Below are 13,690 nucleotides of genomic sequence, written 5' to 3'. Positions count from 1 at the left end.
CAACGAAGCCAGCTGAGCTTGCGTTACAAGTTCAACAAAAAGCTTCTCACATCCATCCTAACCTCCGACGTGGATTCATGGATGTTGTACTATATTTTAAAGGATGTTTATTCTAAAACAGAAAGTTGTAATTAATGAAATGAATAAAACTGAATGAACCTCCAGTGAACCCGGGGCTTCTGGGATGTGGGGCCCCGGGGCCTCGGGACAGTTGATCCACATTGCTGCCACTTTTATCTGGTACAGTTTCTGTATAAAATGTGAATAATTCACCTCAGAAACACATGACATCCAGCCTCACCAACAGAAGAACCTTTTCCTCCTGTGTGTGCGTGTGTGTGTGTGTGTGTGTGTGTGTGTGTGTGTGTGTGCGTGCGTGTGTGTGTGTGTGTGTGTGTGTGTGTGTGTGTGTGTGTGTGTGTGTGTGCGTGCGTGCGTGTGTGTGTGTGTGTGTGTGTGTGTGTGTGTGAACAGACTGGAGGCTGCTCTCTGTCTCTCCGCCTGCAGCTTCTAATTCACCGTCGTTTTTACGTAACACACGAGACTGCTGCTGTGCTGCTTCATCTAAAATCCCCAGCTGCTGTTTTTAGAGCAGAATAACTGACATCAACGAGCACAACCGACTCAACGCTTTCTATTCTCGCAGGAACAAAGACGAACACGCAGTGTATCTATAAAAATAGACTTTGTTTATTGGAACAGAGAATAACTCCCCTCCGTCTCAGTCAGCTGGTTACAGTTACACAACTACAACACTGTTAAACATAAATTATAGTACAAAACTGTACACAGTCTCACCGTATTTACATAAGAGATATTTGCCAAATGCAAAATTTGTCCGTCCGTCCTTCTTTTCTTTTTTCTTTTTTTTTAAATATACAGTAAATAATAGTAACAGCAATTCTTCAGTCATGTTACACACTTGTCTGTCTTCCGTTGGTCTTCAGACCGTACTGTCAGAACGGAGAGAACTAAGTGTGAAGTCTTAAAGGTCAAATATGACGAAGGACACTGAACTAGACTGATCAGCGGTCCACCATCAATGTCAGAATAAAAGATTAAATGCACAATAATCATATTAAAGTCCAACGGAAATTGATGTTTTTTTTAGTCATTGTGGTGACGGTCGCTGGATACCTGGAGTTAACTGTAGTTAACAGGAAACAGCAGAGCTGGGTACCTCAGGTACGTTGTTTCATTCATTTAAACTGTCCTGTTAACTGTTAGGTAGCGTACAGTTCATGGTACATATATATATATACATATATATATATATACAGTATATATACACCGATCAGCCATAACATTCAGACCACTGACAGGTGAAGTGAATAACATGGATTATCTGGTTACCATGGCGCCTGGCAGTGGGGGGTATATTAGACAACAAGTGAACATTTTGAACTTCAAACTTTGTGTTGGAAGCAGAAGAAATGGGCCAGCGTGAGGATGTGAGCGACTTTGACGAGGGCCAGATAGTGCTGGCTAGACGACCGGGTCAGAGCATCTCCAGAACTGCAGCTCTTGTGGGATGTTCCCGGTCTGCAGTGGTCACGACCGACCAAAAGTGGTCCAAGGAAGGAGAACCGGTGAACCGGCGACAGGGTCAGACCCGAGGCTCATTGATGCACATGGGGAGCGAAGGCTGGCCCGTGTTGTCCGATCCAATAGAAGAGCTACTGGAGCTCAAACTGCTGAAAGAGTTAATGCTGGTTCTGATAGAAAGGTGTCAGAACACACAGTGAGGAGCAGTTTGTTGGTATGGGGACCGGTCAGGGTGCCCGTGCTGACCCGTGTCCACCGCTCTAAGGTGCCTACACTGGGCACGTCGTGAGCATCAGAACTGGACCACGGAGCAATGGAAGAAGGTGGCCCGGTCTGATGGATCACGTTTTCTTTTACATCATGTGGATGGCAACGAGTTGGAGGTGTTGACTCGGCCTCCAGATTCTCCAGATCTCGATCCGATGGAGCATCTGTGGGATGTTCTGGACAAACAAGTCCGATCCACGGAGGCCCCACCTCACAACTTATACAGGACTTAAAGGATCTGCTACTGACGGCTTGGTGCCAGATACCACAGCAGACCTTCAGAGGTCTAGAGGAGTCCATGCCTCCACGGGTCAGGAGGAGGACCTACTCAATATTAGGCAGCTGGTCATGATGTTCTGGCTGATCGGTGTAATTCTCTGTCTAATTGTTGAACTGACCCGGCAGCTCTTCTTTGATTCTGGGGTACCAACACTAAACCCTGAGTACCAGGATACGTCACCAGCTCTACGGTGGGATCATGGAACATCTGATACGTGTCCTTACATTTCTTTCTCAGTGCGTATGTCCACCAGATTTCACACGTGTACCTTTACTGGTCATAAAGTCTGGGGACGTTAGAGCTGCATCTTTACATCAACTAAACGAAGGTTAAACAAAAGGAAAGGAAGTATTTGGTTCTCTCCTTCATCTCTAAACTCGGCTGGTCTTTTCGGATTTCTAGTTTTCTGGCTGGGATAACATTGTGTGTGTTTTCAGTGAGCATTGTTTCACAAAGATGTATGTCCTCCAGACACTAAATTGGGGTTAGCAAGGTTAAAATAAGGTTCATTTTAAACATCCATCTTCCAGTTAAAGTGCCAGTTCCAGTCTTCCAGACCAACACCTCGTAGCAACATCAGCTTGATGACTATTCATCTTTTCACCTGCTCTTGAAACAAACAAAGAATGTCATCTCTTTGAGAAGATAAGAACTGTGCCGTCCTGATGTGTGTGTGTGTGTGTGTGTGTGTGTGTGTGTGTGTGTGTGTGTGTGTGTGTATGTGTGTGTGTGCGTAACCCTCCCATCACATGTCATTATCATAGTCTCCGATCATCCTCCGCGTGTTGGACGCCAGGAAGATGTCGTTGTCTTGTGGACAGTCACGGTGGCAGGAGCAGGTCTTGATGAACATCATCTTCTTGGTGAAGACTCCCTCTCCCTCCGGACAGCGGAACTCCACCTCGGCCGTGACGGTCGTGTGCGGCGTGCAGCAGCGGTCGTCCGTGCAGACTCCGCAGAACTTTGGTCTGTACAGCTTGGTGCTGGAGCAGCCCGACAGCTCGAAGTGCATCCCTCGCTGGGCCTTTGGTGTTCGGATGCATTTCTTCCCCTTCTGTGGGACAGAATCAGTGAATCACATGTCAGCATCATCAGAGAGTCGATGTACTTCAGGTCATATTCATTGTGGCTGTGATGATGTATACAGTATAATATAGTACACAAACTATTGATCTACAGTGGATGCTGGACATCACTCAATACCTGTACACCATCACATCCTAATGGACCATCTCAGTAACTGGCACAGTACTTTTAATATTCACAGTAGCTGTTGTGGAATATCTTTTTTGACTTCTGTAACCCCATTGCTTGTAAAAGGGAAACACACTGACCTTGATTTCTTGCTCCTGCTGGCTGTTGCAGGGTCGGACCATGCAGATCCTGGTCTGCCTCTCCAGCTGGCAGCGCCGGTTGTCGTTGGTGATGCGAGACGAGACGGCCATGCCGCAGCTGGCCGAGCACTCGCTCCACTCCGTAGTCTGGACTATACAGTTGTCTCTGGGGCTCTCTGCCTGCAGTCCGTGATGAGGAGACACTCGTCTGAAGACTGAGGCAGGATGTGAAGACGGCAACGGGTGAATCTGAGAGGCTCCTGCAAGAAGAGTCCAGAGGGTGAGAGGAAGAAGATGTCAGTGAGGTGACAGTGAGGGGCCGAGCTGGCAGGCAGGAGGAATCACTGATGAACACAAACGGTGTTTGTTCTGATGTGCAGCCTCTCAGAGCCACTACTGTAGTCTTGCTTCTTCTCCTGGGTATCAATAAAGGTTTACCACATCTAACCCTAAATTACTAAATTGAAGGAACTAAATAATTGTATGAAGTGCACAGATTGCCAGGAGGGATCTACTCATCAGAGCTATTAGTGTAATATCTCAACCAGTCAGTCAAACTAAGAGCAGCTGATATGATGGAGGCGACACTGACCGGCCATCACCGACTGGTAGTGGTGATCTCGAGGCGACTGGTCACACACCCACTCCTCGCAGCATTTCCCGGGGATCTGGACGGGGTGCGGGTACGGGCAGTCGGGGGAGGGCAGCCGGACGTCGCTGGCACACGTCGGCACGCATCCGATCTCTCCGTTCATGCACACACAGTGGTGCTTACAGCTGGGCTGGAAGGACTCTCCGCTGCGGTATATTACACCCCCCAGGTCACACGTCTGACCCTCCTGAGCTGCAGACAGACAGGAAACATGCAGACAACAGTGTGGCAGTGAATACAGATGTTATGTTTCACCAGTATGGGAGTGATTACAGATGTTATGTTTCACCAGTATGGCAGTGAATACAGATGTTATGTTTCACCAGTATGGGAGTGATTACAGATGTTATGTTTCACCAGTATGGCAGTGATTACAGATGTTATGTTTCACCAGTATGGTAGTGAATACAGATATTATGTTTCACCAGTATGGCAGTGAATCCAGACGTTATGTTTCACCAGTATGGCAGTGAATCCAGACGTTATGTTTCACCAGTATGGCAGTGAATACAAATGTTATGTTTCACCAGTATGGCAGTGATTACAGATGTTATGTTTCACCAGTATGGCAGTGAATACAGATGTTATGTTTCACCAGTATGGGAGTGATTACAGATGTTATGTTTCACCAGTATGACAGTGAATACAGATGTTATGTTTCACCAGTATGGCAGTGAATACAGATGTTATGTTTCACCAGTATGGGAGTGAATCCAGACATTATGTTTCACCAGTATGGCAGTGAATACAGATGTTATGTTTCACCAGTATGGCAGTGAATACAGATGTTATGTTTCACCAGTATGATAGTGAATACAGATGTTATATGGTGGTGTTACCCATGCAGATGCCGGTCTCCGTGTCACTCAGCAGGGTGTAGTCACAGTAGAGCTCCTTGTGATGGTCGCAGGGCTCCAGCAGAGAGCAGGGCTCCCCCAGCTGCCTGGCACACACCTTACAGCAGCCACAGCCGTCCAGGACCAGACTGGTCCCTACTGGGCAGGGTGGTGGGGGGTCTGCAGGGCAGGCGCAGGGCTGGGAACAGTCCAGGGCCGCCGTCTGCAACAAAACACACAAACCACAGGATGAGATCAGGTGGAACTAGTAACAGCAGGATGCAGCAGGATGAGAGTAGACATGGAAACAGTACAGAGAGAGTAGAGTACAGCAGCTGCTCAGGTAAGAGGAGATATTGTTTATCCACATTCTTTTGTTTTAGTTTGTTTGTTCCGACCCCAATGTCCCAGACCGTCCTCACCACAATCAAAGACAAGTGACCTTTGTGGCTGTGCAGTAACTGTCTTAGAGGTGGACGGTGTCTGACTTTGAGCTGCACAGTTCATCTCCTACGATTCACAATGAAGACACGCACAACAAGACAGTGATCATTTAGAGCAAATGGTTCTACAGATAACAAACATGAACAACGTATGGTAGTTAAACAGACAACACCATAGATATATAGCACATACAGTAAGAGGGTGGGGTGGTGGAGGGCAACACGTTCTCATCCCTACTGGTCAGAGTTAGACACCAGCTGGTGAACATAGTGGAGCATTTAGCAGATAAAGAGACCGATAGTTCCCTCAGGAGTTGATAGAGACCAAACCAGAACTCAAGGAGAGTGAACGTTGGACACAAACACCTCTCCAAATGAATGATAATATTGCTATGTGTCTGTTTAAATAGACAACTGTTGGCTAATACATTTGCCATAACAACTTTATCAGATATGTCAGATGTTGTTTTGTTGTGCTTTCCCCAAGCGGCTTCGTTCACAACGGCTGCAGTCTTCCTGTCCATGCATGATTATCTGCTCAACCCTCCAGTGGCTTTGGCTGACCAGAGCTCAGTAAGGAGAACAAAGCAAACCTGAAGAGCTACACGTGTACAATCAGGCATCACTGGGCAAACATCCCATAATAACCTTTCAGCGGTGCTTAGTATTTCCTCAACTGATCTCAACATGACTGCCGGGTCACAAACGTTCTCATGTTACAGCTAAACCGTGCACCAATATATTCAACCAATAGAACAGAGATACTGGAGAACATCGTCAACGCTGCCTTTAATGTGTAAAATGAATGCAGTGGTAGAAGAAGAGCTGACTGATGACAAACAAATGTATTTGCTACAACATCACTATAAGAAATGAAATAAGAGTGAATATATAATATATTTGTTGTGTATAACGTGAGAACGTTCTCTACATAGGGAGCAGATTCTGTGTTTTATAAAGGTAGTGGAGGCTTCTGGAGTGAGGCTGTGAAGGTTTCGGTCTGGACTGCACACAAAGCCACAAGATGGCGACTCCAGACTGTGATCGCATGGCCAGCAAATATTTTCCGTGTTTTGTTTCCTTCTGACTGTTCAGCATCAGCCCAGCAGAGACGGAGGAAGAAAACATGACAGCAGCAACCGATGGGAAATAAAAACACTTCCAGCAGGAGCTCCCTCCGTTTCTACCTGAACGCAACAATCCTGAAACGTTCTCATCAGAGGTTCAGTTCTTTATGATGTAGGGTCCTAATCTGACCGCTCACATGTTACCAAAGCAGCACAACACCATCCTCAAATGACTCTTTACTTCAACAGGATATTAGTTTGTTAAAGGAAAACGTACCGATGAGATGATGATGAGCAGGAGAACAGAGAATGTGGCTGAAGTTTCCAGAGACATGTTTCTGTCAGTAGTCCTGGTTCCTGGTAGGAGGCTCGCTCTTGTTATTCTCCCCGCAGCAGACTGATGAAGCCTGGGAGGAGAAACGGACTTAAATACCAGCCCCGTGGGTGTAGCCAGAGAAAGCTGAGCCATGCCACTCTGCTCCGAGAGCTAGAAATGTTCCAAATCATACTTTACCGTCTCACGGGGACAGACTCCTCGGTCACATCATCAGTTCAGAGGGGCGTGGTGGACAAAATGGACAAACTAACAGGGATGTTAACTTTGAGGTGACTAACACCAGATGACCGCTCATTTAGAGGCTTAATTTGCAATCCAGTCTGCAGTGTTCATCAGCTCCACAGTGGCTTTGACAGTTACTGTAATGTGAGCATTCAAAGCCAGGAGCTGCAGCTCCAAAGAGGACAAACAGTCTGAGTTTGGACTTCAGGAATGTTTCATGTAGCAGATGGAACGATGGTGGAAAATGTGGGCAACATGTGCCAAACGCCAGATAAACAGCAGGACAGCAGTGGACAGTGGACGCTCATAGACAGAGACAGACAGACAGACACGCAACAGGGCTGTCCTTAAATACCACAGAACCACTGTGATGGTCTCAAAGTACAAACTGCTTCACAGAGCTGCACTGATGGCAGAGCTTCCACCTCCAGCAGCAGAACATAACCTGTATCTACTACTGTACCGACGCTCTGTGTGATACCGCCGGTATGATGATACACACCGGGCGCTCCATTAACTACAATGTAAACCATCCACGGCAACAGTAAACACACCAAGAGAGTGGTGATGTAGTATAAAGAGCAAAGAGACACAGCAGGCGGACAGGAGGGGAGGTGGACGGGTCCAACAAACACAACACCTTCATCCAGGAGACGTTTATGTCCCGTGTTCACAACGTTCAGCTTCAGTCATGGAGAGGGGAGCAGGTAGACTACAGGCAACAGGAACTTGGCAAACTGATTTCAATTCAAGATTCGGTGCCGGCGAGGCCGAACCGAAGATCTAACAAAATAAAAGTAACAACAGAAGGCTTTCAAATATCTCAAAAATCTTTACAGGGGACATATTATGCAAAATGCACTTTTTCATGACTTAAATGTTAAATGTTAAGTATATGCATTTTTGATTTTTGTCCCTTTAACGTAAAATACTGACACACACACACACACAATGCTAACAGTAGCCTACAGGATCATGATATTTAGCGATTGAAACTGAGAGAGTGATTACCAGCCTGCATACCCTCAAAGCTGTGAAGTAGAAACCAGAAGGATCCTGTTAATGTTGCTGTTTTATTTCCTCCTCTATTCATGCTCAGTGACTACCATGGATGTTTTAGGTTGTTTTATAGTTTTATTCTCAGGTATTGTCTTACTTGTTGTAGTATTTATCAACTGTACTATTTATAGATTTTAAGGGCTGAGAGAGAGCCAGGGTAAAATGCTTTTCATTGCTTTTCATTGCATTTCACTGTACTTTTAAATGCATACGACAAATAAACTTGAAACTTGAAACTTGGTCAGTGACTATTTCGTGGTGAACAAGTGTTTCAGCTTTTCTGGACCTGGCTGAACTCGTAACACCTTCAGCAGGCAATGCTCTGCTTTGGACGATCAAATATGTGCAAGCTCACATTCCTGCCTCCATCTAAATATGTAGGGATCCACATTGATTGCTTTGCTGGCAAACTCATGTCGCCAGTGTCTGTGCGAGAATCCATCATCGCCTCCATTTATTTGCTGGCTAATGTTTCACGTGTTCTTATTTAATGTAGCCTGTTTCATTGTGATGTTTTTATTCTCCCAGAGACTATATCTAGCCTTAACTTTAAATCAGTCTGCAGGCTGCAGCCGAGCAGAGGAACTCTCTCCTTCAGTCGGAGTCATGGAGTACGACTCTGTTGTATAACTTTACTCGGCGATCAGCGATTCTTTGACCTCGGCCCGTTCGGTGTTCGGATGCACTCAGAGTGAAAGCGAACCGCCTGACTCCACAGCTTGTTAAGTCACAGCAGGGAACGCAGAGTTAATCACATCCTGTGTTACGGTAAAATACCTGAAGTGAGTGAAGGTGTTTGACTGGAATTAGAGCTCAGCTTGGTGCTTTTGGCTGCAGATGAAGTCGGATGACTCTGAAACTCTGCTCAGACACTCAACTCACCTGATTGTATCATAAGTCTTCTAAGACTTGTACAGGAACTATGCATGTTGTTGTTGAAGTAGACTGTTTGCACCACACATAACCAGGGTCCCGTTCTCCAAACGTGGTTTAACTAATTCAGGCTAACAGGCTAAACTATCCTGTTTACTGGAAGCAGTTTGAGGATTGATGTGTTGATCCTGCAGCATTCATGCAGTATATGATGGCTGAGTATTGATCACTTGCTTGTGTCTACATGAGGTAGATGCAGGTGCACTATTTAGTTTTGTTGTATGTTTTATCATGTATAAGTACAGGTAAACTTATAATATTACACCTCTTTAGGACGCTTTCATTATAAATAAAGGGAGCGAGGTGTTTGTATCTGAAGATTAGATCATGTATGTGGTTCACTGTGAAATGTCTGCACTGCTGCAGGTTTGAGCTGAAACTCTTGATGCTCTGACAGCACTGCCAGATGAACTTTAATCATTCATTCATTCTAATCTTGAGAACTCGGTTATGAACGTATGAAGAACAGCGTCCTGAGCTGCATCGTTCAAAGACAGAACTCAAACTCAGAGATTCCCACACGCCGTCGACTCCTCTCCTGATCTCAGGTCCCAGACGATGTGTGAGGGCTGACGGGCTTATCATCCACTTCCTGAACCTGCTGAGCAGCGAGACAGAGTCCAGGTCGTGACCTTACATCACTCCTTTTATCTCAGCTGACTCATATTTCCTGCTGCCATGAGCTCACCTGTTAATGCGCTGACTAGTGTTATTAGAGCTAGATTAGCCCAGGAGGGTGGAGTGTGACTGGGCCAGACGGACTGATTACTCTGGGTAACTTTACTGCTGAAATATCACAAAGTGAAGGCACGTCCTTGACTGTGGGTTTCCTTAAAGCCCGTCGTCGTGAGAACAAAACCCTTAATATGTTTATGGCTCGCCCTGAATCAAGGATCAATTTGGTTCATTATCAACTGGTCTTGAGACAATTAAAGACTTTTAGTAAACCGAAACGTGATCATTTCAAGCACAATAGTTGTGGTCAGAGTATCACTGAATATATACACTCACCGGCCACTTTATTAGGTACACCTTGCTAGTACCGGGTGGTCTTCATCTGCTTCAAGGTTGGACGTGTTGTGCGTTCAGAGATGCTATTCTGCATACCTTGGTTGTAACGAGTGGTTATTTGAGTTACTGTTGCCTTTCTATCATCTCCAACCACTCTGCCCATTCTCCTCTGACCTCTGACATCAACAAGGCATTTCCGTCCACACAACCGCCGCTCACTGGATCTGTTCTCTTGTCCGGACCATTCTCTGTAAACCCTAGAGATGGTTGTGGTGAAAATCCCAGTAGATCAGCAGTTTAATACTCAGACCAGCCCGTCTGGCACCAACAACCATGCCACGTTCAAAGTCACTTAAATCCCCTTTCTTCCCCGTTCTGATGTTCGGTTTGAACTTCAGCAAGTCGTCTTCACCACGTCTAGATGACGTAATGCATTGAGTTGCTGCCATGTGATTGGCTGATTAGCTATTTGTGTTAACAAGCAATTGAACAGGTGTGCCTAATAAAGTGGCCGGTGAGTGTATACTTCTAGCAGCAGTCGTGTCCATTAAGTCCAGAGCAACATATCCCACTAAGTACTAGACAAATTAGCATGAAATGTGTTCCTAAGAGAAGGTTTCTAGTGTCCCTGAGCTTTCCTCTGGTGCCACCATCAGACTGTTAAATCATCTGTATGTTGCTGATTTCCTCCGGGGTTTATAGGATAACCAGTGGTTGTAAACAAATGTGCACGTGCTTAGCACTGATGGCCAAAGCATCATTCTCATCACACAAAATACAGCGTTAGCATAGCAGCAGGTGATCGTGGTGAGCTGTCACGCTCCACGGATCAATAACAACGAACACATCAGTAACGGGTTGATCGACCAACACTCTGAAGAAAACATCTCATTCATCAAGCCGTGTTTCTGTAGACCAGGACCAGCTCTTTGACCTTCTCTAGACCAGTACCAGCTCTTTGACCTTCTCTAGACCAGTACCAGCTCTTTGACCTTCTCTAGACCAGTACCAGCTCTTTGACCTTCTCTAGACCAGGACCAGCTCTTTGACCTTCTCTAGACCAGGACCAGCTCTTTGACCTTCTCTAGACCAGTACCAGCTCTTTGACCTTCTCTAGACCAGTACCAGCTCTTTGACCTTCTTTAGACCAGGACCAGCTCGTTGACCTTCTGTAGACCAGGACCAGCTCTTTGACCTTCTGTAGACCAGGACCGGCTCTTTGAACTTCCTCTGTACGTTATTATTCACTTGATTATGAACCAGAAAGCCTGCAAGACTGAACTCAGGGAAAGACATGTGTAATATGTGTAAGGAGTTGGCACACGGGGATTTAGGTTGTGCTGAGGTGACGTAAACTCCTACATGGTTTCAACACTTTAATCGGACATTATATCCTAATATTTATTATTGTTTAGTCTGTAATGTGGGACAGTCGGGCTGTTAGCCCCCCCACCCTCTACTCTCCAGTCCCCTTCGGTTCTGTTTTCATTTAGTATCGTCATACATCTGGATCTGGGCCCTGGCACGAGGCTTTGCTGCTATTTTTGTATAACATAATGAAATAATGAAAACAGGATGTCCACAGTGAGCTGATCCTCTCCTGGGAACGTTCCTGGTGATGGAATCACCTGTTCCCGTATCACACCGATACCGGATTAGACAGCAAGATCTGAAAAATGTCCGAAAAAAATATCTGAATAATGTCGGACAAAAAAAGTCTTAAAAAAAAAGTCTTAAAAAAAATATCTGAAAAAAAGTCTGAAAAAAAAGTCTGAAAAAAAAGATCTGAAAATGTCTGAAAAAATGTCTGGAAAAAAACATCGGAAAAATGTCGGGGAAAAAAAGTCTGAAAAATGTCCGAAAAAAAAGATCTAAAAAAAATTATCTAAAGGAGAAATTGAAAATGTAACAACACACCTGACCTGAGTCCATTACATCTGTCTCTAGATCTGTCTTTGGGTAGAAGTAGAATAATTTCTGTAACTTGTCTAAAGGTTCTGTGCATCCAGTACAGAAATATGTCCAATATGTGATTAGCCTGGCTTAGAAATCCCAGACACACAAATGTACAGAATCTTACACAGTACGTGCACTATCACTGTCCGCTGTCAGATTAGTACACTAACACTGCATCTTATTCTTATTAAATAATATTACAGTCAAAAGAATGTTTTAGGTCTTTATACAGATACATCCAACTCAATTCTTCTGACCAAACAGTGCTAGTTAAAAATGCGAGGACACGATGAGAGGTTGAAAAATAAAACAAATGGACAAGAGTTGATGAAATGTTCTTTAGTGCAGCCGTGCCTCTTGTTCATGGCAGGAAGTGCCAGTCAAACCACAGGAATGTAAAGCACTACAGCAGACACGCTTTTCCACGTGGGGGTAGGGTAGGGTGGGTAGGCTCTGTGTCTATATGTGAGAAAGAAGGGGGGGTGGTCAAGGTGCTTTATAGAGAACATTACATACAAAGCAACCGTATTCCTGGATGTGTCTTCTCCTGCTGTGATAACCTGCAGAGGACATGCACCAGTAATACCAGCAACAGCAGCTCAATCCAGTATACTAGGAAGTACAGTATGTTCATAACAGATGAATATGCGGTGCACAGTTAACGTCCAGTGACCGTCAGTGCCAACGCAGGAAGAAGTCCTTCAGGTAGCAAAAACGGATAAACTCCACAATAAAAACGACGAAGCAAATGGACATTAGACAAGCATGTGGTTCTGTTTATACAACATTAGGTGGCGGCACATAGTCTTTGCAAACAGTCCGTGTGGACATGTATTATGGGTTGCATGCATCTTAATTATACCGTAGTTATGCTCAGATATGGTAGGAAGCAAGAACTCTTAATACGTAATCTGGGGTTTTACAGAAAAGTCTAATATCAGTGTTCTGTCTGGCGACGAGGTCGAAACAACTTCTATTTGTGTGATTGTCAATGTTCATGTGTCAAATATCTTTGAAGATGTGTAACTTCTAATGTTTGAACTTAACCTGTGATGTGATAGATTAGTGCTTGATACTCTCACTGTTTTAGTCTTCTAGAGGAGTGTTCTGCCTCCTATGATCGGTCCAGCTGTGTGACCTGATTGACTTCCAATCAAGCAGATCAGGAGCAGCCGAGTGGTGACGTGTCCGTGTGTCCACATGTTGCCTGTTCTGCTTTGTGACGGTGATCTTGACGAAGATCTCTGTTAGATCCAAACGTTGCTTCATTCAAATTGCAGGGAGCTACCTGTGCAGTGTGCAGATCCTGTTTTCTTCCCAGTACATCTGTGCAGCGTCTCCAGCTGTGACATGGGTCGCCGCGGTCTGCGAGCACAGGATTCAGTATGGTACCAAACCTGGCAACCTTAGTCACAGCTGCTCTTGTCAATTAACAGGTCCAGTACACGAAACTCTAACCCAGGGGTCAGGGGTCAGGGGTCAGCAACCTTTACTATCAAAAGAGCCGTTTTAGGCAAAAAAAACAAAAAATAAATCTGTCTGGAGCCGCAAACCATGTGATCATTGTGATGAAGGTAACTCAGTTTATAGTCTAAGTATATAGTATATCAGTCTAATGCAGTGAGGGCCAAAGAGACAATGTACTACGGAGTATTAGGGCCACATTGAGGGAAAACACATCTGAGACTTACACAATAAAGTCAGAATATTATTAAAATAAAGTCGTAACTTTACAAGAAAAAAGAAAA

The 13,690-nt window shown here is 45.0% G+C and overlaps 1 protein-coding gene across 2 annotated transcripts; it reads right to left on the bottom strand.

Annotated features, from left to right (window-relative positions):
• Positions 1–668: 668 nt before the first annotated feature.
• On the bottom strand, positions 669–7,189 carry ccn2b (cellular communication network factor 2b). Of its 2 annotated transcripts, XM_074613911.1 has the most exons (6): positions 6,939–7,189; positions 6,702–6,831; positions 4,918–5,137; positions 4,019–4,270; positions 3,427–3,686; positions 669–3,146 (listed from the first exon to the last, which is right to left on the bottom strand). In XM_074613911.1, the coding sequence occupies exons 2-6, from the start codon at positions 6,756–6,758 to the stop codon at positions 2,838–2,840; spliced, it is 1,098 nt and encodes a 365-aa protein (XP_074470012.1). In that variant the 5' UTR covers positions 6,759–6,831; positions 6,939–7,189; the 3' UTR covers positions 669–2,837. The 2 variants fall into 2 exon arrangements, with proteins under 2 accessions (XP_074470012.1, XP_074470011.1); XM_074613910.1 differs by lacking the exon at positions 6,939–7,189 and having other exon boundaries at positions 6,702–6,907.
• Between the last annotated feature and the right edge of the window lie 6,501 nt (positions 7,190–13,690).

The sequence above is a fragment of the Sebastes fasciatus genome, chromosome 17 (assembly GCF_043250625.1).
Source record: "Sebastes fasciatus isolate fSebFas1 chromosome 17, fSebFas1.pri, whole genome shotgun sequence".
Classification (NCBI taxonomy): Eukaryota; Metazoa; Chordata; class Actinopteri; order Perciformes; family Sebastidae; genus Sebastes; species Sebastes fasciatus.
The sequence above is the reverse complement of the archived record's forward strand: the minus strand, read 5'-3'. Positions and strand labels throughout refer to the sequence as shown.

Coding starts and splice junctions, on each gene's coding strand:
- ccn2b (XM_074613910.1), bottom strand. CDS start 6,893: ATGGCTCAGCTTTCTCTGGCTACACCCACGGGGCTGGTATTTAAGTCC. Junction 4,271..4,917: donor GGAGACCGGCATCTGCATGG/GTAACACCACCA, acceptor GTCTGTCTGCAG/CTCAGGAGGGTCAGACGTGT. Junction 3,687..4,018: donor CTACCAGTCGGTGATGGCCG/GTCAGTGTCGCC, acceptor CTCTTCTTGCAG/GAGCCTCTCAGATTCACCCG.